This window comes from Mchenga conophoros, linkage group LG13, assembly GCF_057382185.1.
Source record: "Mchenga conophoros isolate Kocher_MC1m ecotype Shallow Benthic linkage group LG13, M_conophoros_male_GT1.1, whole genome shotgun sequence".
Lineage (NCBI taxonomy): Eukaryota > Metazoa > Chordata > Actinopteri > Cichliformes > Cichlidae > Mchenga > Mchenga conophoros.
Genome location: NC_140538.1, coordinates 673,917 through 696,054, shown reverse-complemented (window position 1 = coordinate 696,054; position 22,138 = coordinate 673,917). Strand labels below are relative to the sequence as shown.

Genomic DNA, 22,138 nt, shown 5'->3' with positions numbered 1-22,138 from the left:
TAACGTCTTCTGTAAGAAGCTTTTCTGTCCCCCACTCGTTACCTGTATGAATGGCACCTGTTTGAACTGATCATCTGTATAAAAGACACCTGTCCACAGCCTCAAACAGTCAGACTCCAAACTCCGCCATGGCCAAGACCAAAGAGCTTTCGAAGGACACCAGGAAAAGTATTGTAGACCTGCACCAGACTGGGAAGAGTGAATCTACAATAGGCAAGCAGCTTGGTGTGAAAAAATCAACTGTGGGAGCAATCATCAGAAAATGGAAGACATACAAGACCACTGATAATCTCCCTCGATCTGGGGCTCCACGCAAGATCTCATCCCGTGGGGTCAAACTGATCATGAGAACGGTGAGCAAAGATCCCAGAACCACACGGGGGGACCTGGTGAATGACCTGCAGAGAGCTGGGACCAAAGTAACAAAGGTCGCCATCAGTAACACACTACAACGGCAGGGAATCAAATCCCGCAGTGCCAGACGTGTTCCGCTGCTGAAGCCAGTGCATGTCCAGGCCCGTCTGAAGTTTGCCAGAGAGCACATGGATGATACAGCAGAGGATTGGGAGAATGTCATGTGGTCAGATGAAACCAAAGTAGAACTTTTTGGTATAAACTCAACTCGTCGTGTTTGGAGGAAGAAGAATACTGAGTTGCATCCCAAGAACACCATACCTACTGTGAAGCATGGGGGTGGAAACATCATGCTATGGGGCTGTTTTTCTGCCAAGGGGACAGGACGACTGATCCGTGTTAAGGACAGAATGAATGGGGCCATGTATCGTGAGATTTTGAGCCAAAACCTCCTTCCATCAGTGAGAACTTTGAAGATGAAACGAGGCTGGGTCTTCCAACATGACAATGATCCAAAACACACCGCCCGGGCAACAAAGGAGTGGCTCCGTAAGAAGCATTTGAAAGTCCTGGAGTGGCCTAGCCAGTCTCCAGACCTCAACCCCATAGAAAATCTGTGGCGGGAGTTGAAAGTCCGTGTTGCTCGGCGACAGCCCCAAAACATCACTGCTCTCGAGAAGATCTGCATGGAGGAATGGGCCAAAATACCAGCTACTGTGTGTGCAAACCTGGTAAAGACCTATAGTAAACGTTTGACCTCTGTTATTGCCAACAAAGGTTATGTTACAAAGTATTGAGTTGTATTTTTGTTATTGACCAAATACTTATTTTCCACCCTGATTCACGAATAAATTCTTTACAAATCCTACCATGTGGATTCATGGATTTTTTTTTCACATTCTGTCTCTCACAGTTGAAGTGTACCTCTGGTGCAAATTACTGACCTCTGTCATCATTTTAGGTGGGGGAACTTGCACAATCGGTGGCTGACTAAATACTTTTTTGCCCCACTGTATCTAGGTCACGGGGGCAACAGTCTAAACAGAGCCCAGACCTCCCTCTCTCCACCATCTTTCCTAGCTCCTCTGGGGGACACCAAGATGTTCAAAAGCCAGCCAGGAGATGTAATTGCTCCAGTCTGACCTGGGTTTGCTCCCCGGTCTCATCCTGGTGGGACATGCCCAGCAAATCTCACCTAGGATGTGCTCAGGAAGCATCCTGGTTAGATGCCTGAAATGGCTCCTTTCCTTTTCGAATCTGAGGTTTGACTAATAGATCCTCTCCAACTCTCTGGCATACATCCTCCCAGGGGGCTGAGAAGCTTGAGGCCCAAAAGTTGCAGCACACTCTCTGGTACACCCTCTTGAAGAGGGTCAGCCAGTCCAGAGGCAGTGTCCTTGCAGTGTTGCAGATGCGTGTCAGCCATGCAAACTGCAACAGAAAGTTGGGAAAGTCAGGGTGAATCTTGGATGTTGGATAGAAAACACTCTGCTTCACGGCTGAGCATGTCAGTCCCTGCAGTCACATCCCCTCCACATTAGTGTTAAAGTTTCCCAGTATTAAATTCGGTTCTTTTGTATTCTTTACGGCCAAAAAGACACAGTTCAGAAGTGGTCCTGAACACAAAACACACAACCCCAGGTCTGAAGCACAAACAGAAGCCTAGGTATTTATGCACTTGCTCTCTACGTCACACCACACTTTACGTTTCGATCAAACAGCCTAGTTGGTTTCACTTTCTACTGCAGTTACCACGCTTCTGCAAACGCATGCAGTTTCCTGTCAGCACTTTTGGCACAGAGTGTACTCAGAGTTAGGCCTTTCTTATATAAAGCAATATAATCAGCATATAAGCATTTAAGATTATAAATGTAAACCTCAACACCAGTAAGACAGTCGAGTCATCAGGTGGGACCAGTGTCTCTCGCCCTCAAACACCAGTTTGGGCGCTCTCCCACCAAAAAGTGGACGTCACATATATCTAAAACCAGTTTCAGCAACTGGGGGTTGGATCACCAATATGTCCACCCTCAGCTGCTGCCTGGTCCACAGCGCACTGGTCCCCTGCAGCCCCTCCTGTGTGAAGGGGTACAACCATGTGGCTCGTTCGGGCTGAGCATGGCTGGCTCCGCGGGCTAAGGCCAGACCACCAAATGCTTGCTCATGTTGCCCCCACTAACCCAAAACATAGGAATGTCATTTGCAATCGAAATCTGTGCAATAGTAATTAGGGGTGAAATTACATGAAATTTCAACCTCCCATCTGAGCAAAAGGACTTTAATTATGGTTTTATTAGGCCTGGAACGAGTTAAACATGTGGCCTGTTTTCTATGCTTCCACATTAAAAGCAGGACAGAATCATTTCTAGTCTATCAAGCAGTGTGCCAATGATGCAAAGTGAAAATGTTAAACAGCAATGAGCTCTCTGTGCGTTCTTTCTCACATATTTAAGTTGTATTTGGTGCAAAGCATGTGTTCATCACCACAACCAAAACAGAAGACTTACAAGGTTTATCAGTCCTATTGTTAGTCTGCATAAAGACAAACTCCACATTCAAAGACTCATTTTGGCCTTGCTTGTTTCCATTTGCATTGTTGGTTCTTTTGTGTATCCATGGATACACAAAAGAACCTCCTTGAATCGCTACCTTATCGTGGTAGAGGGGTTTGTGTGTCCCAGGGATCCCAGGGGCTATGTTGTCTGGGGGCTTTTGCCCCCTGGTAGGGTCTCCCATGGCAAACTGGCCCTGGGTGAAGGAGCAGACAAAGAGCGATTCATAAGACCCTTATGAAAAGGACACCGAGGGAACAGTTTACCCTGCCCGGGATAGGGTTACCGGGGCCCCGCCCTGGAGCCAGGCCCGGGGAGGGTGCCCGAGGGCGAGCGTCTGGTGGCCGGGCCTTAGTCCATGGGGCCCGGCCGGGCACAGCCCGAAGAGGAGACATGGGCCCATCCTCCCGCAGGCCCACCACCCGCAGGAGGCGCCATAGGGGTCGGGTGCATTGTGTGCCGGGTGGCGGCCAGGAGCGGAGGCCCTGGCGGACTGACCCCCGGCTGCCAAGACTGGCAATAGGGACATGGAATGTCACCTCTCTGGTGGGGAAGGAGCCTGAGTTAGTGCGTGAGGTTGAGAGGTACCGGCTAGATAGAGTCGGGCTCACCTCTACGCATGGCTTGGGCTCTGGAACCAGTCTCCTGGAGAGGGGCTGGACTCTGTCTCAGTCTGGAGTACGTTGGGGTTTTTCCCGGTGGACGAGAGGGTTTGTTCCCTGCGCCTTAGGGTCGGGGAACGGGTCCTGACTGTCATCTGCGCTTATGCGCCGAGTGGCAGTTCAGAGTACCCAGCCTTCTTAGAGTCCCTGGGGGGGGTGCTGGAGGGTGCTCCACCTGGAGACTCTGTTGTCCTGCTGGGAGACTTCAATGCTCACGTGGGTAACGACAGCGAGACCTGGAGGGGCGTGATTGGGAGGAACGGCCTCCCTGATCTGAACCCGAGCGGTGCTTTGTTATTGGACTTCTGTGCTAATCACAGTTTGGCCATAACGAACACCCTGTTCGAACATAAGAGTGTCCATAAGTGCACGTGGCACCAGGACGCTCTAGGCCATAGGTCGATGATCGATTTTGTAATCGTATCAGCAGACCTGCGACCATATGTTCTGGACACTCGGGTAAAGAGAGGGGCTGAGCTGTCAACTGATCACCACCTGGTGGTGAGTTGGATCAGGTGGCGGGGGAGGACGCTGGACAGACCTGGTGCACCTAAACGCGTAGTGAGGGTGTGCTGGGAACGTCTAGCAGAGGCCCCAGTCCGCGAGATCTTCAACGCACACCTCTGGCAGAGCTTCAACAGCATTCCGAGGGAGACTGGGGACATTGAGTCCGAATGGACCATGTTCAGCGTCTCCATTGCCGAAGCTGCTGCATTGAGCTGCGGCCGCAAGGTGGTTGGTGCCTGCCGTGGTGGTAATCCCCGAACCAAATGGTGGACACCAGAGGTGAAGGGAGCCACCAGGCTGAAGAAGGAGTCCTATCGGGCTTGGTTAGCCTGTGGGACTCCGGAGGCAGCCGACAGGTATCGACAGGCCAAGCGGAATGCGGCTCGGGCAGTGGCTGAAGCAAAAACTCGGGTGTGGGAGGAGTTCGGAGAGGCCATGGAAAAAGACTTTTGGACTGCCTCGAAGAGATTCTGGCAAACCGTCAGACGTCTCAGGAGGGGAAAGCGGTGCTCTACCTGCACTGTGTATAGTGCTGGCAGAGCGCTGCTGACGTCGACTGAGAAAATTGTCAGGCGGTGGAAGGAATACTTCGAGGACCTCCTTAATCCCACTGACACGTCTTCCGAGGAGGAAGCAGAGTCTGGGGATGAGGGGAATGACCCGCCAATTTCCGGGGGCGAGGTCACTGAGGCAGTTAAACAATTCCTTGGTGGCAGAGCCCCTGGTGTTGATGAGGTCCGCCCCGAGTTCCTGAAGGCTCTGGACGTTGTAGGGCTGTCCTGGTTGACACGCCTCTGCAATGTTGCGTGGAGATCAGGGGCAGTACCTGTGGACTGGCAGACCGGGGTGGTGGTCCCCATCTTTAAGAAGGGGGACCGGAGGGTGTGTTCCAACTATAGGGGGATCACACTCCTCAGCCTCCCTGGGAAAGTCTATGCCAGGGTGCTGGAAAGGAGAGTTCGTCCGTTAGTCGAACCTCGGATACAGGAGGAACAATGCGGTTTTCGTCCTGGTCGCGGAACACTGGACCAGCTCTTTATCCTCTCCAGGATACTTGAGGGTGCATGGGAGTTTGCCCAACCAGTCTACATGTGTTTTGTGGACTTGGAGAAGGCATTCGACCGTGTCCCTCGGGGTGTCCTGTGGGAGGTGTTGCGGGAGTATGGGGTGTCTGGCCCATTGCTACGGGCCATTCGATCCCTATACAACCGTTGCAAGAGCTTGGTTCGCATTGCCGGCAATAAGTCGGACTCGTTCCTGGTGGGTGATGGGCTCCGCCAGGGCTGCCCTTTGTCTCCGGTTCTGTTCATAATTTTTTTGGACAGGATTTCTAGGCGCAGCCAAGTGGCGGAGGGCTTTTGCTTTGGTGGCCTCAGAATCTCATCTCTGATTTTTGCAGATGATGTGGTTCTGTTGGCTTCATCGGGTGAGGGCCTCCAGCTCGCACTGGAGCGGTTCGCAGCCGAGTGTGAAGCAGCGGGAATGAGGATCAGCACCTCCAAATCTGAGGCCATGGTTCTCAGCCGGAAAAGGGTGGAGTGCCCACTCCGGGTCGGGGATGAGTTCCTGCCCCAAGTGGAGGAGTTCAAGTATCTCGGGGTCTTGTTCTCGAGTGATGGGAGAAGGGAGCCGGAGATCGACAGACGGATTGGGGCTGCAGCTGCAGTAATGCGGACGCTGCACCGGTCCGTCGTGGTGAAGAGGGAGCTGAGTGTAAAAGCGAAGCTCTCAATTTACCGGTCGATCTACGTCCCTACCCTCACCTATATCCACGAGCTGTGGGTAGTGACCGAAAAAACGAGATCGCGGATACAAGCGGCAGAAATGAGCTTCCTCCGAAGGGTGGCTGGCCTCTCCCTTAGAGATAGGGTGAGAAGTTCGGCCATCCGGGAGGGGCTCAGAGTAGAGCAGCTGCTGCTCCACATCGAAAGGAGCCAGCTGAGGTGGTTCGGGCATCTGATAAGGATGCCCCCTGGGCGCCTCCTGGGTGAGGTGTTCCAGGCATGTCCCACCGGGAGGAGGCCCCGGGGCAGACCCAGGACACGCTGGAGAGATTATATCTCTCGGCTGGCCTGGGAACGCCTTGGTGTTCCCCCGGATAAGCTGGAGGAGGTGGCTGGGGAGAGGGAGGTCTGGGCCTCTTTGCTTAGGCTGCTGCCCCCGCGACCCGGCCCCGGATAAAGCGGATGAAAATGGATGGATGAAGATGGATGGATGGATACGAATGAGTTTGCTCTAGTTGTGCACCTTTGCAGCACACTTTTATACACGTGCACAAGACCAAATATACTGCATATATACTGCATGTATACTGCATGTATACTGCTTGTATACTGCTTGTATACTGCATGTATACTGCTTGTATACTGCTTGTATACTGCATGTATACTGCATGTATCACAGTGCCAGAAAACCGATTCTGTTCGTCTGAAGATGGCAGTTTCAATGTTGACAGTTTACCTACCAATCATTATGAAATTGAAGCCATTGTTCATTATTAAGTAAATAGTGCTAGTTTATTGTGTATAATGGGGGGAAACTTGAATCCAGCTGAGTCTCAGGCTCAGTCTTGGATGTGTGATGAAATGTTTCTGACACTGACGACGTCCAGATGAACAAAATCAGCGTTCTGGGATTTCCTCACCTGGATGATCGAGCACGCATCATCATATCGCTCTAACACCTCACTTCCTAAAAGGCATCATCAAAGCTTTAGAGTAACATATGTTCCATTCAGTTTGTAGGGTTAATGCTAAACAGTACACTGCCTGTGCAACACAAGCATGAGTTCAGAATAGAAGAGTGTGAGTGCTGGCACCGCCTGCAGCTCAGACCTCGGCTACAGGCAGGCATGCTATAAAACACAGAAATGAATAGAAAAATCACAGAGTTTGTGCCATAGCTGTGTGAAGGCAGGAGGGAATGGTGAACCCAAGAGCAGGACTCACGGAGGCGAATGTGAAAACACCCGGCTTTATTGGGAGATTGCATACTGAACAGAAAACTAACTAAACAAAGCAAATAAACTAACAGGCAGGCAAACAGAACACGGAGTCGAATGAGGGACGACGCAGACACTAAATACAAGAGGTGAACAGGACTAAGAGGAAACAGCTGGGAGGCACGGCTGACACTAATTACACAGATGAGACAGGGAGAGCACAAAACTGAACACACTGACATAAGACACAGACCTTCAAAGTAAAACAGGAAATGCACAGACTGGACTCAGAGACACGGTACAGACAGAGAGCAGAGGGACATGCATCAAAACACAAAAACATGATCAGAACGAACTAGAACACAAGATCATAATAATAATAAACACAAAATGCTGAGTCAAATGACCCAGGACCATGACAGTTTGTAATCGTAGAGAAACCATTCATTGGTTTTGTCATATTCAAGCAGGAAGCACTCAGGGCTTCAAAGATTCAGAGCAATTGAAAACGGACCTTTGAAATGTGCGTTTTTGCAACAGACTGTACAATTCAGGTGACAATGAATACATCAGGAAACGAGTGTCACTGCATTTGGAGAACATATTTCTAGCTGTAACTGGATGCCTTGGAAATGGTCCCCCAGTACAAACAACAAAAATAACTAATAATATTAACCCTGTTGACATGCCTAAATGCAGTGAGATGCTGCCATGAGAATGGCTGATTAGAAATCTACCTAACAAACTGTCCTGTAAGTGGTGACGGTCACTCCTCGGTGAATACGTCTCAGAGTAGTATTATTAGAAACAATGGTTTAAAGATGATTTAAAGACTTGGGTGTCAGTTCTGTCATTTTCTGAGCTTTCCTTGGAGATAGGAGAGTCCGTTAGTCCAACACTCTGTTGGAGGATCCCTGTGAACAGTCAGGTGCATGCATCTCATCTCATAGTACACACATGAGTCCATAATAAATAAGCTGTCAGAATATTAAAGACTATTGGAACACGACTGCAGTTTCCTTTGGATGTGCATTCCCACTGAAGCATATTCTTCCTCACATGGTTTAGTCCAAATCACACATCTGTAATGTTTTGTAATGTTTATGTTATTTCTATATTGATTGGTTTGGATTGATCTTTCAGGTATCATTTAGCCTGAGATTCTTGTACATAACTACTGATTGTCCTTCCCTCTCTGCATCATGTGTAATTAAAATTCTTTATAGTTGGACTGAACATTTTCATCGTCAAAGGGACCTGCTCTGGTAAAAATGAAAGTTTACACTAAATGTTTTTAGAACGATGAACTCAGATAGCACTGAGTCTCTCTGTTAACAGGTTAAGTACCACAGGAGGGTGCAGGAATTAAACCTTTACTTAAAAAGCATCATTAGCTGTCTCAGCTAATCACAGAACGATCTCTAAGCTTCCTGTTAAACCTCAGTGTTTGTTACTACTCACAATAACATTTTATTAGAGAAGTAGCTGCATGCTGCAGGTACTGCGCTGCAGTGGTTTGTATCATATCTATCTAATAGACTCCAGTTTGTTCATGTAAATGGAGAGTCCTCTTCACACACTGAGGTTAATTATGGAGTTCCACAGGGTTCAGTGCTAGGACCAATTCTGTTTACATTATACATGCTTCCCTTAGGCAGCATCATTAGAAGACATAGCATACATTTATATTACTGTGATCTCCTGGCTCTGTTTCAGCGTTTGTCTTTTTGACCTCGCCCCTCTTCCCCAGCTGGTTGTGTCAAATGAGCCTCATTCCCAAGCCTGGTCCTGTTTCTTCCCATTTGTAACACAAAAAGGACCCATCCACACAGTGCTGCAGGATGAGTGATTTTATTTACATGGTCTTTCTTTATAGCAGCTTTTCAGCTGCACATCTCTTTCTTCCAGGCCACGCCACCTTCTAAAACAGGAAAGTGTGATGGATGTCAGGTCTGCTGGCTGGCCTTTACACCTACTCATGTGCTAACTTTAGGCAGTCCTTGCTAAAGTCAGTTAAAAACATTTGTCAGAGCTGGGAACGCACTTAAATATTGCTCTAGGTCATGGGTTTCACACGATGTAATTATTATGTGTGAGCCGAATCTTCAGCCCTGCTGAGAATCCATGCAGGTTAGGGTGAGACTTTGACGGACACATCATGCAGCCAATCACATGCAAAGGCAGACTGGAATCATACCATTGTGTGAAAGAAGGAAGTGGGGCAGATATTCCAAAACAGCAGGTGTAGTGGTACAGGCCAGGTACACAGAGACACTGAGGCATTTAAACCCAAGTGGGTCGGGAAAAAGGCAACGAGCGAAAACATAAAGTGAGCGGAACCTGTCTGCATTTCAGTGACGTGGAGACTTGATCGAATCAGGAGCTAAAGTCATAACCATTTTTATTTTCAGCAATTTTCCATAATGGAGAACAAAAGGTTTGACAATTGTCCAGGCCTTAAACCTCAGCTTAACAAAGTAATTAAGCAATAAACAATTAACTTGTTGAACCTCCATTCCCCTTACCGGGGGTAAAAGGGAGAACAGCTGGTTTAACAGGATGCACAGATATTTAAACATAGATGTGTGGTATCCATGGAAACATCAGAATCTCAGCTAAAACCCCACAAAACCATGAAACAACCATGAAACAACAAAAACAGCTAAAACAGCAAACAAAGTTCAGGTAAACAGAGAAAAAGAGGATTTTCGCCCACAGAAAAGTCTTTAGTGGGACTGTCGGAACAGCTGTGACGTTTTCTCTAAACACTGTTTGAACCCCATAACACGGTGCATCAAAACTGGTCCACACATGACGGATCGGGACCCGGCACAGAGTGATATAGTATGCACGGTGACGTGCCTGGATGATCGCCATGAATTATACATCAGGGAAGCTGAATGGTCTAAGCTAAGTAGATGACACAACACAGAAGAGGGCCCCTGTAAAGGACCCTGCAGTCGGTTTGCTAAAGCTAAATGTGTGGTCGAGCAGAGAGAGCGCTCGGGTGGCCACCCTGCTCCAGGGCCCGTCTTCTGTTGTCATTTGGAGGCAGTGCACAAAGTATGTGTTACTGCTGGTTTGCCACTCTTACTTGTGCTGCTATTGGTTATAACATACAAAAAGCTGGAGTGTAAGCGAGAGTTAAAAATCTGCATTTTCATGCTTTATTCTTTTATCGTCTTTCCGGCTCATTCCAAACCAAACGTGGATGGACACATCTGTGGGACTTCAGATCCCAACTGCATGTCGCTGGCAGTGGATCAAGTTTGCGACTGCAAATGCTGATTGGTTGATAAGACCTAACCTCCCCATTATGCAACAATCACTGGTATGCAGCACCTGTAGTTCAGGGTTGGTGACATCACCAACACGCTGCAGACCGTCTGTGGTGATAATGGAAAATACATAAACAGAGTTAATCTGCAGACGAAAAGGGAGTTTTGCCTTCCCACTGTCGCCAAACTGCTTGCTCGTGGAGCGTTGTCCAATTGTTTGGGTTTTCTCTGTATTCTTGTAGGGTCGTTAACTTACAAGCTAAAGTGTCCTGAGGTGACTGTTGTGATTCGCATCTATATAAATAAGACTGAATAGATCCATTTTCCACTTAGATTCTGTGCATGACGTTGTATATCATGTTCTGTAGTGACTGTATGTATGTATGCCAACCAAATGACCCATTTAATAAGCATTTTAATGAAACTGTTCCTGAAAAGTTCTCTATAGAGATCCTGCTCATAGTATGGATTCATCTTAGGCTGCTGCTTGTCTCACACTCCACTGTATATGAGCCCCACAACTTCTCATAGCAACGCTTCCTGCCTTGGTCAGACTCACCAGAACACTCTCTTTCTGTTAACAAGCAGCTAAGGAGCATGTACGGCGCAACCGGCAGAGTCGCACGTTTTTGGTGGAAAATGTCATAGGGGAGCTTTGGTCGGAGCTGGAAGAAGGTAGAGTCTCTCTCTTCTTTTACTCATCTGTTCTCTTTTACTTTAGGCTGCCTCCTTTGGCTCTTTCATGTACTGTCATCCTGTCATAGATTAAGAGATTATGATGCCGATTAAGAAACCAGCATCATAAACCTAATATTTAGAGAATTGGCACCAAACGTATAAAGAAATAAAAAAACTCAAGTGTTCAGAAACACCGACATAGTTTAAGCATCGTTCAGCTGCTGGCTTGGCAGAAGGTAGGGCCACACATTTGATTTGGCAGTTTCTTACCCTTCTGACACAACCACAGCGGGGATGTGTGTCCAGCATGGAGCCAAATAACACTGATGCAGTTTGCTAAATAAGTTCATTTGATTGCACTAACTGGGAAAGGCTGGATCAGCCAGAGGGACGCATTGCTGTGGTTGGTTGTTATGTTGTTGGTCATATCAGAATAAACAGTCACCTGACAGGATATTACAGCCTCCCTATAAAATTAGTTTCTGTTCCTTCAACACACACATGTGGTTTTAGAGCCACTTTAAACTGAGCTCATTTATTTTACAAACCTTTCCTTTTAGGTGGGAAAAGAGCCCAGCTGAAGAGGTTTTAAGGCTTATTCGGGATACCCATCAGCGGCACATGTGCAGCTCTGCTAAATTAACACATAAACCATTTGACTGGTTAGCAAACAACCAATCACAGCACAAACCACTGGAAACCCTGCTTTACAGGCTTGATAGCTCATTAGCATCTCTGCTCTTGAACACTGGACAAATGCTTACCTGCAGCTGACAGTATCAGTCTGCTAAACGCCGTCCTGCTAGCGAGCTTTAATAACCACGGGAGCTGTGGTTTCTGTGCTGTTCCCATGTCACAGCCGAGTGGCTGTGCTGTTACACACCCTTCATCTTTAAAAGTTCTAACTAAAAATTGAAGACTGACTTTAATACAAAGACTATAATTATTGCTTTCAACATGGATACATATTAACTTTTTGTATCATATTTGATACATGAGTTTCTGAGACCTGCATCAACATGATCAATATTTGCCATCATTTCAAAATGTTATGGACAAAACTCTTTTTTTGTCTAAAATTAACATCGTTGTTATCAAACAGTTGTCAAAAACACTCAATGTATCAAATGCAATACAAAACATACACATAATAAAAATCTATCAAACACAACATGATAAAGCAATAAACACATTTTGTGGATTTTGTTATAAGGGTTCATAAACATCTCAGTTCTAAAAAATCTGAATTTTCTGGCTATTTTGTGATGGGTCTTACAGGGTTAATAGAGGCTATTAAACCTGTTAGCTCCACCTGTCCTGAGTGGTTTGCTTCCTTCTACACTGCCTTAGAACTGAGTTTACAAGGATCAGGTCAGCAGTGCTCTCTGTGGCCTCACTCCAGAAGCAGGAGTGCCAGACAAAGTCATGTTCCTGTAAACAACACAGTGCATGCACTTTGTCTCATGCCACGCTTCTCACCTGCTCACTTCTCTGCACAGGTGACCGATATGTGGTGGTGGACTGTGGTGGAGGAACAGTTGACCTGACTGTCCATCAGATCCGTCTTCCAGAAGGACATCTGAAAGAGCTCTACAAGGCTTCGGGTACAGCACGTGTAGCGTAACACTTTGCTAAAGCATCAGACCGTGTTCATGTGACTCACAGCTGTCTGTTTTCTCAGGTGGCCCCTATGGGTCCATTGGGATTGACTATGAATTTGAGAAGCTGCTGTGTAAGATCTTTGGCCAAGATTTCATTGACCAATTTAAGATAAAGAGGCCAGCTGCGTGGGTGGATCTGATGATTGCATTTGAGTCTCGAAAGAGAGCTGCAGCCCCTGACAGAACCAATCCTCTCAATATTAACCTGCCCTTCTCCTTCATTGACTACTACAAGAAGTTCAGGGGCCACAGTGTGGAACATGCTCTGCGCAAAAGCAAGTGAGTGTAAACAGAAAACCCAATCCTGGACTGACATGAGCGTCTCTATAATCCTGACACCAAAAAGATGCGCTCGTTTGCTTTTGATACAGATTTAATCTGAATTATATTGACTCTGTGATTTCATGTTGCAATATTTCTTGATCACATTTGATTCTGTACATGATCCAAAAGGTTGATTCTGTTCATCTGGACGTTTTCAGAAACGTTTCATTATCATCAGGGGGCTTCTTCAGTCTCAGCTGACTGCAGGTTTCCAACCTTATGAACAGGACATCAGGGGACATCTCCTAGCCCACTGATGAACAATGGGCTGGGAGGCCAGTTCCTCAGTACCATTCTAAACGCTAAGTCCAGATGAGCTGCCTTTTGGGATTTACTGACATGGATGATTGAGCATCCATCAAGACAGATTAGGCACATATTAGTTTTTTTTAGCTTGTCAACATCTTGACTAAGATGAAATTTTAAAAGTGTGAAAAGTGTTTGTCCCCTTTATTCAGTTGAATTACTCTAGCAACCGCCAGGCCTGATTTCTGCCACACCTGTTCTCAATAAACCACTTAAATAGGACCTGCCTGACAAAGTGGAGTAGACCAAAAGATCCTCAAAAGCCAGACACCATGACGCAATCCAAGGAAACTCAGGGACAAATGAGAAACAAAGTAACTGAAATCTCTGTCTGCAAAATGTTATAAAGCCATTCTAAAGCTGTAGAACTCCAGCGAACCAAAAATGACAGATATTATCCACAAATGACGAAAACACGGAACAGTGATGAACTTTCCCTGGAGTGGCTGGCCAACCAAAATGACCCCAAGAGCACAACAACAACTCTTGCAAGAGGTCACTGAACCCCAAAACAACATCCAAAGAACCACAGGGCTTACTTGCCTCAGTTAAGGTCAGAGTTCATGACTCCACCATAAGAAAGACACTGGGCAAAAAATGAGTTCCAAACCACTGCCGAGCAACAGGAACATAAAGACCCCTCTTAGTTTCTTGATCTTGAATCATCTTGATGAGTCCCAAGACTTTTGGGAAAAGCAACATGTTGCCAGCAGTAAAATAAGGTGGTGGTAGTGTGATGCTCTGGGGCCGTCCTGCTGCCTCAGGACCCAAAGACTTGCTGTGGTAAATGGAACCATAAATTCTGCCGTCTACCAAAACACCCTCAAGGAGACTGTCCAGCCATCAAGACCTCAAGCTGAAGCACACTTGGGTTCTGCAGCAGGACGATGATCCGCAACACACCAGCAGGTCCACCTCTGAATGTTTCAAGGAAAACAAGATGAAGACTTTGGAGTGGCCTAGTCAAAGTCCTGACCTGAATCTGATGGAGATGCTGTGACATGACCTTGACAAGGCGACCTCGACAACCCTCCACAGCACTGTAACAGCCAGTTAGCAGAAACGCTTGGTTGCAGTTGTTGCTGTCAGGGTGGCCTAATCACTTATTAGGTTTCGGGGGCAATTACTTTTTCATACTGCTGTAGCTAGTGGCTGTCTGTAGGCTGTGCTAACATGTTAAGAGCCTAAGAGATGCTTTCATTTTCTGGACCATCACCTGAAGCAAAAGTCTTTTTTTGATTTCTATCTCTGACTTGCATTAATAAACAGTTAAACTCTTGCATTTTTAGTCCCATTTGTAACAAACATGTTGTATCTGGATGAGAATAAAGTGAACAACAGTTCAGTTGTATCATTAGTTACATTTTGTGCTGTCATTTATAAATATGAGTCTTTGCCATTTTGACAGTTCAGTGATGTTTTGATTTGATAATTTATTGTAACTAACTAATGATCTGCCTGTGAACTGAAATGAATACAGTGTATGTAACAGATGTTCTCCTCTCTTTCCAGTGTGGACTTTGTGAAGTGGTCATCTCAGGGGATGCTGCGGATGAATCCAGATGCTATGAACTCCCTCTTTAAGCCCACCATAGACCACATCATCCAACATCTCAGTAAGCTACATTATAACACCTGCATAAACACATATCGCTCACCTTAGAGTCAAGCAAGTTGCAAAGTAAATAATAGTATTTGTATTGCTAATAATAATACATTAAAACTGCAATGCAACTTTTAAGACAACCTTTAGTCACTGTGCCACTACTCTCAAGTAACTAATGGGAAAAATGACCCTTACGTGTACAAAAGATCGTATAAGTATTGAACAATGAGTGTCAAAAATCTTCACTGGGATCAGTAACATTCTGTTCAATGTGTTGTTGTTGCTCAGTTTCAAACTGACAGGGTTGGTCACTCCCTAACTCCAGACAGCCTAGATCAGGGGTGGGCAACTCCAGGCCTCGAGTGCCGGTGTCCTGCAGGTTTTAGATGTGTCCTTGATCAAACACAGCTGATTCAAATGGCTAAATTATCTCCTCAACATGTCTTGAAGTTCTCCAGAGGCCTGGTAATGAACTAATCATTTGATTCAGGTGTGTTGACCCAGGGTGAGATCTAAAACCTGCAGGACACCGGCACTCGAGGCCTGGCGTTGCCTGGCCTAGATAATCCACAGTTTGCTCAACCACATGAAAGTAGGTCACATTTCTTAAGGATGGATGGGCCTGCTTCAATACAGATAGTGATTATAGCAATTTATTATAGCATAACATAAATAAAATAAAACCCCTGTTTTTCTGTGACATTTGTAACGCATTTGAAAACACTGCAAAGACAGTGCTACAACTGAATTTAATTCAGTTTAATGTATAAAGTGCTAACTCACATCAACAGCTGCCTCAAATTGTAAATATGTTACAGTAGTGGAGAGAAACCCAGCAGTTAGACAATCCTCCATGAGCAAGCATTTGGCATCAGTGGGAAGGAAAAACTTCCTTTAAACAGGAAGAAACCTGCGGCACATGCACTTGTATGTGAGGAGAACGAGTTTGAATTCAATTCTGGATTTAACAGGACGCCAAAGAAGAGAAGCTAACGTGGGAGAGACCTGCTCTCTGTCCGTTCATTCAGCCCCAAAGTGAGGAATCTAATAAACAATCTGCCTAATATCCATACGTTGTCTCAAGAAAGACATCAAAGGAAATCCACAAACCTTAATGAAGTTTAAACACCAAAACGGGTAATTGTATTCTTGCTCCCGTGTTAGAACCAATTTAAAATGAGTAAGTCCTGTTTTTTCAGCCTTGCGTGACAACTTCCTGCCATCATCGTGTGTATGAATCGCACTGATGAGTGAAAACACTGAGAGATAATAACATCGATTATCTGATTGGAAGGATTCTCTAGAAATGGGAAAGCATGAAGACTTTTACAAGAGGAAACCTGCTATGGCCAGATGATGAGGATCTGTAGAACAGCAAGGCCAAGCCTCATAAACCATGTTATTTTGGTGACAGGTTCAATTCGATTCATTTACATAACGCCAAATCACAACAGTTGCCTTGAGGTGCTTTATATTGAAAGGTTAACCCCGTGCAATACACAGAAAAGCCCAACAATCACATGAGCAACAGTGGGAGGAGAATAAGGCGTCCTTCAGAACCAGGCTCAGAGACTGGTGGTGGTCATAAAATTCAAATTCAGCTGTTTATCAGTGAAAGGAAGGGTCAAGGTCAAGGTCAAGGTCAGATTTATTTATATAGCACATTTCCAACAGCCGATGCTGCACAAAGTGCTTAACAATAACAATAAAATTAAAAACTACAGTGTAATACAATAATAACAATAGAAACAATAGAATAGAAGAATTGAAACAATACTAACTAATTCAGTACAATAATAACAATAGAAACAATAGAATAGAAGAATTGAAACAATACTAACTAATTCAGATAAATCCAAAATGCTTGGGTCATAATGTGTTAAAAGCCAGAGCGTAAAAGTGTGTCTTTAGTAAAGATTTAAATTGCTCAAGAGTTTGAGCAGATCTAATATTAAAGGGGAGACTATTCCAAAGTCTGGGACCTGCCACAGAGAAGGATCTATCACCACGAGATTTGAGGTTAGTCCGTGGAATGGACAACAATAGTTTTGAACTAGATCTCGTGGGTTTTCCTGGAGCATAGGCAGAGAGGAGCTCAGACAAGTAGGGGGGGGCTCGGGCGTTGAGTGACTTAAAAACAAAAAGTAAAAGTTTAAATTGGATCCTGTAGGGGACAGGGAGCCAGTGTAAAGAGGCTAAAATTGGGGTTATATGCTCTCTCCGTTTAGTACCGGTTAGCAGGCGAGCAGCAGCATTTTGAACCATCTGAAGGCGATGGATGGTGGCATGATCTAGGCCATAATACAATGAATTGCAGTAGTCCAGTCTGCAAGTAAGAAAAAGGTGGATGATACGCTCGAAGACGTCAGCCGGAAGGTATGGCTTTATCCTGGCTAGCTGTCTTAGCTGAAAAAAACAGGACTGAACTACTGCACTCACCTGCTTATTCAATTTAAAAGAACCATCAATGTAAACTCCGAGGTTTTTTACATGTGTTTTACAATACGAGGAAGATATAAACAGCTGTGTATCAGTGCACTCACTGGGTATGAATAAAAGGCATTTCTGTGTTTCTCCTGCAGCTGAGCTCTTCGAGAAGCCAGAAGTCAGTGACATCAAGTTCCTGTTTTTAGTGGGAGGTTTTGCCGAGTCTCCCTTGCTGCAGCAAGCTGTCCAGAACATGCTTCAGGGCCGCAGCCGCATTATCATTCCCCATGACGTTGGCCTAACCATCCTGAAAGGCGCTGTTCTGTTTGGCCTGGACCCCAGTGTGATTAAAGTCCGCCGCTCGCCACTCACATACGGGGTTGGTGTCCTCAATCGTTTTGTGGAGGGGAAGCACCCACCGGAGAAGCTGCTAGTTAAAGATGGAACGCGCTGGTGCACGGACGTCTTCGACACCTTCATAGCTGCGGACCAGTCTGTGGCGCTTGGCGAGATGGTCAAGCGGAGCTACACGCCGGCTAAACCTTCCCAGCAGGTTATTGTCATCCATGTTTACTGCTCTGAGAAGGAGAATGCGAGCTTCATCAGCGAGCCCGGTGTCAGGAAGTGTGGGACACTGCGCTTAGACGTGAGCGGAACAGAAAGTACAGCGGCACGCCGAGAGATCCAGACGCTCATGCAGTTCGGCGACACGGAGATCCGAGCCATGGCAGTGGACGTGTCTACCGGACGCACTGTCAAAGCTAGCATTGATTTCCTAAGCCATTAAGTATCAAAAGAGAAGTCGTGCTCCAGTCCGGAGCTGTGGAGACGGACGCTAACAGCTTACACATACATACAAACACACACCTGTAGGGGCGTGTACCGGGAAGGTTCAGTCGCTCTTCATTTAAGCACTAAAGTGATGATGTGTGCAAACTTAACTTAAACTCAGACATTCAGCTTTAGAATCCGCGTATCATCGAGGTAAGAGAGGCACTAATGAGAGCTTAGTATGTTTTAGGTTCGTCACTTCACCACATCTGTCAGGTTTCGTGGATAAGCAGCATTCTAGTGGTCATTCCCTCCAAGGAAACCCCTGAACCCAGTGATGAGGCTTAAAAGCTCCTGACAGAAGCTTCTCCATACTTTAATCTATGTTATGCAGATCTACTGCCTCTGGCACAGAGAGGAACACATACAGTGAATTCATCTTTGTTTGTTGTTGTTCTGTTCTGAGACTATGAAAGGGTCAGTAAACATCCTCAGAAGAGCTACACAAAAATATCTTAATGTTCTTCTATATAAACTCGTGTCATGTTAGTAGTTCTGCAATATTCAGCCCTTTGAATGGTTCCCTCGAGGGCAAAACACACAGTTTTCCTTATACATGGCCAGTCTGCCAAATGGACGACTTGCAGTCATCTTCCATTTGTGAGATTGCTAGCTTAAAAATAACTAGCATTACTATGTAAAAATGTTCAGCTATGGAGGATTGATGCAAAGTGTTAACGCTGTGACATCTTTGGGTAGCCGCTACAAGTGAAACCACGCTGACTCGCTAACATTTACCAAAACTAAAGTTACAAATATACACTATATCATTCTTAATGCGTTGAGAACGCACGCAAAAATATTAATTTGAGTCATTTTGCTCTTTTTTCCATTAATGGGAGATGTGAGAGTAGTTCATATTTTTAGATTGAATTCAGCTTCCAGCATGGGCGGACTCTCACTGTCAGGCTCATTCATTCATAGATTTCATTATTACAATCTATGAAACACGTGTTTTACATCCTGCATAGACATTTAATACTTACATACATAAGAGATCATATTTGTGCTTCGCCTGTAGCAACATACTTTATGTTTACAGCCTCATGTAGGGTTTGGTGCACTCATGGTAGTCACTGTACCATCTGTAGAAATATGGGTTTTTACTCAACGGAGGTTGCTGATTTTTTCAACTTTTATTAGCCTTTGTCCACCGCTGGAGTGGAAAGCTTCTTCTACCAGGAAAAACATGCTGTCCTCTTCATGCTTTGGTTTCATGATCAAGCCTTTAGACCCAGTACTACACAGACGAAGGGAACCCGTGTAAAGGCTGAAGGTGTGGTGATTCTATTGCAACTACATTTATAGTAGTATATTTATAAAGTATATAGCCACTTTACCATTAGGCTGAATCATGCAAATGCACCAGCTTGGCCCTTTGATGTAATCCAGTGTTATATCTGATTCCAGTAATGTGAAATGTGCTGCAAGCTCAATCCTAAAGAAAGAACAACCATCAATCTGCTTAACTGTGGCCTTTATTAGTTTTTGCTTCTGATTATCAGCTGTGGAAAGAATGACCCCGCCCACTCGACCTCTTTGATTGCACGTATAAGGTGCAGCAGCCCAGTTGAGGCAAACAACAGTGTATTTATTTCTGTAAATACAGTATTTAAATATTGTACAGATTTTTAGCATTGTACGAGCAATTTCAAAGCCAAGAGTGCATATGTCTGTGTTTTTGTGTACGTGCACATGAAGGAGAGAAGAAAGCTCATGTTCTGTCACATGGACATCCTCAACATTTCTTTCTCACCAGCCAGAACGTGAGACTTAGAGGCTTTGTTGTTTTCCTTCAAAGACTGGATGCGTCACCTTACTGTCACTTTGCAATCACACAAAAAAGCTTGAATACCTTTGTCCTTAAAAATATTTCAGCCCGTAGGGTTGCATGGTTCCACGATCTGAATGTGCACGGCCCAGTTGGACCGCACACATTCAGATTCTCTTCATTAAAGTGTGAGGCACAGTCACCAATAATCATACAGGTAAAATCTCCAGATCTCCAAAAAAGTCTCAATCATGATAGTGCCTAGCATGAATAAATGTGATGTTCAAATTCTGTCACCGCCAAGAACATACAGTGCTTACTTTCACCTGCAGCTCGGTTCATAAAGACATCCGTTCGTCCCTGCAATGGAGGAAGATCCGTATTTGAATAAGCAGAAAACGATCGAATTGGAACGTGCAAAACCTGATTTCATAGCTTCGCCTGTTTTTGACTTAAGATTAATTTGTTGAAACGTCCATAAGATTCAGACGTTAACTGTTGGCCTTTCTAGTCTCAGTGTTGCACAGATGTAGGAGGCAGTCTGCCCTTTAACAGTCGTTGCATTAGGGCCACATTATTGTTTAAATTTCATGCTTTGGAAAGTTACAAATACATACTTTAAGAAAAAGTACAAGTACTTTGACGTATACTCAGTATACATCAGCACCCCCAGGTGCCATCATTAGAGTGGCACCTGTGGAGCACACTGACAGTCAGCAGGAGATTTAGGAGGAAAAACACTCAGTCTCAGCTGCAACAAACTCCCTTAAATTATATAATCACACTTTTGAATTTCATTTTTTCACTGCCATGGTCCAGATATGCAGCAGTTATGAGTTATGTCTGAATTATTATGGATTTCCTTTGATCCTTTGTTTAAACTGTGAATTAAAGCTGGTCTCGCCTTTCAGTGTAAGTGTACAAAGCTGCACAAGCTCCAGTGCCCTCTGCTGTCTTCAGCACTCTTTCTGCGATGCACGTTTTGCATGTGTCACATAGGAATGGCTGCTATTACTAATACACAAAACCACGCTTAACTACTGATGTTTACTCTGGTAGTGTCCTCTTTTTGAGCTCTGGTGTTTGAGCTCAAGCGATGGCAGCTCATAACAAACATTACTGATAACTGAACTAATAACCTTTTATTTTACACGTCTCTGTGTTCACAAAGCATAAATGTAAGACTCTAATAGCACCGTGGTTTTCTTGTTTAACATTAGATGATTGCTATGTGTTTTGTACACCTTTGAGTGTTATGTGATGCACAGGGTACTGTTATGTAGCAGCTTTTTACCTAAAGCTATAACAAGATTAGCAAGATTTAGCTGACTAGCTGACTTTAGCTGACTTTATTCTTGGTGTGTGAAGCATCATTTTTGGTCAATGAGTGAATGATTTCAGGTTATTTGGATGTGATTTGAGTAGCACTCTAGTCAGCTTGCGTTGTCTTTAAGCATCTCCTTAAGACTCTCTAGAAAATCCAAGAATTCAGAAGATTTCGCAGCTAAAATCACAGAGCTTGTTGTAAGGATCACCTTAGCCACTCTGGAACGCAAAAACTAAGCAAACGTTATTGTTTAAGCAAAGACATTTTTATGTTTATTATTTTTCATGCAGTACTATGTGTATTTTACCAATGCCAGATATTCACTGTCACTAATAAAATGTTTATTTCAAATTGTTTGCTGTACTTTCTTCAGCTTAGTTAAAATGGGGTCATTTCATAGGTCTTAGTAGCAGAGCCAAGGCAACCAACAATTAAAATGTTAAAGTTACGCAAAGTGTGTTTATCTATGCTAACATGTGCAACCACAGCCTGCGTGTTACTTGTATGATTAGCTATCTAATTTTAGATTTAGACCTTTGTATTTCCTAACACACCGACCAACGCTTTAAGGTTTTATCAGCAGGTCTGTTAGAGCCAAGCTGACACAATCTGAAGAACAATGGCTACATGTTTGTGAAGCAACACTGCCACCAAGTGGCTCTAATGAGGAATGAGCTGGCTCTACCCTGGTTTTATTATTGTGAGACGTCAAGGACTCCACTTTTTTTAAAAGAAAAAAAGTTTGCTCGTAGGACCAGCATGTTATTTTTGACATGAGTTCTCAAAGCACTGCAGACCTCATTTTAAAGGCTGCAAGTAATTTCCATTTTCATTGAATTTAGTTAATTATTTAGGAAATTATGTGGGAACTGCACCAGAAGTGGGAAGTTACAAATTAAAAATACTTTACTGT

The 22,138-nt window shown here is 44.9% G+C and overlaps 1 protein-coding gene across 6 annotated transcripts in view; it reads left to right on the top strand.

Moving 5' to 3' along the window:
* Positions 1-21,576, top strand: part of hspa12a (heat shock protein family A (Hsp70) member 12A) — a 72,857-nt gene extending 51,281 nt beyond the window's left edge. For 3 of the 6 annotated variants that reach the window (XM_085295886.1, XM_085295883.1, XM_085295889.1), the window contains 5 exons: positions 10,880-10,969; positions 12,472-12,576; positions 12,654-12,912; positions 14,776-14,879; positions 17,452-21,576. In XM_085295886.1, the coding sequence (XP_085152012.1) occupies positions 10,880-10,969; positions 12,472-12,576; positions 12,654-12,912; positions 14,776-14,879; positions 17,452-18,083 (1,190 nt within the window). In that variant the 3' untranslated portion in view covers positions 18,084-21,576. The remainder of the gene's footprint in view (positions 1-10,879; positions 10,970-12,471; positions 12,577-12,653; positions 12,913-14,775; positions 14,880-17,451) is intronic. The other 3 variants (XM_085295887.1, XM_085295884.1, XM_085295888.1) reach the window with 2 other exon arrangements.
* Positions 21,577-22,138: the final 562 nt, after the last annotated feature.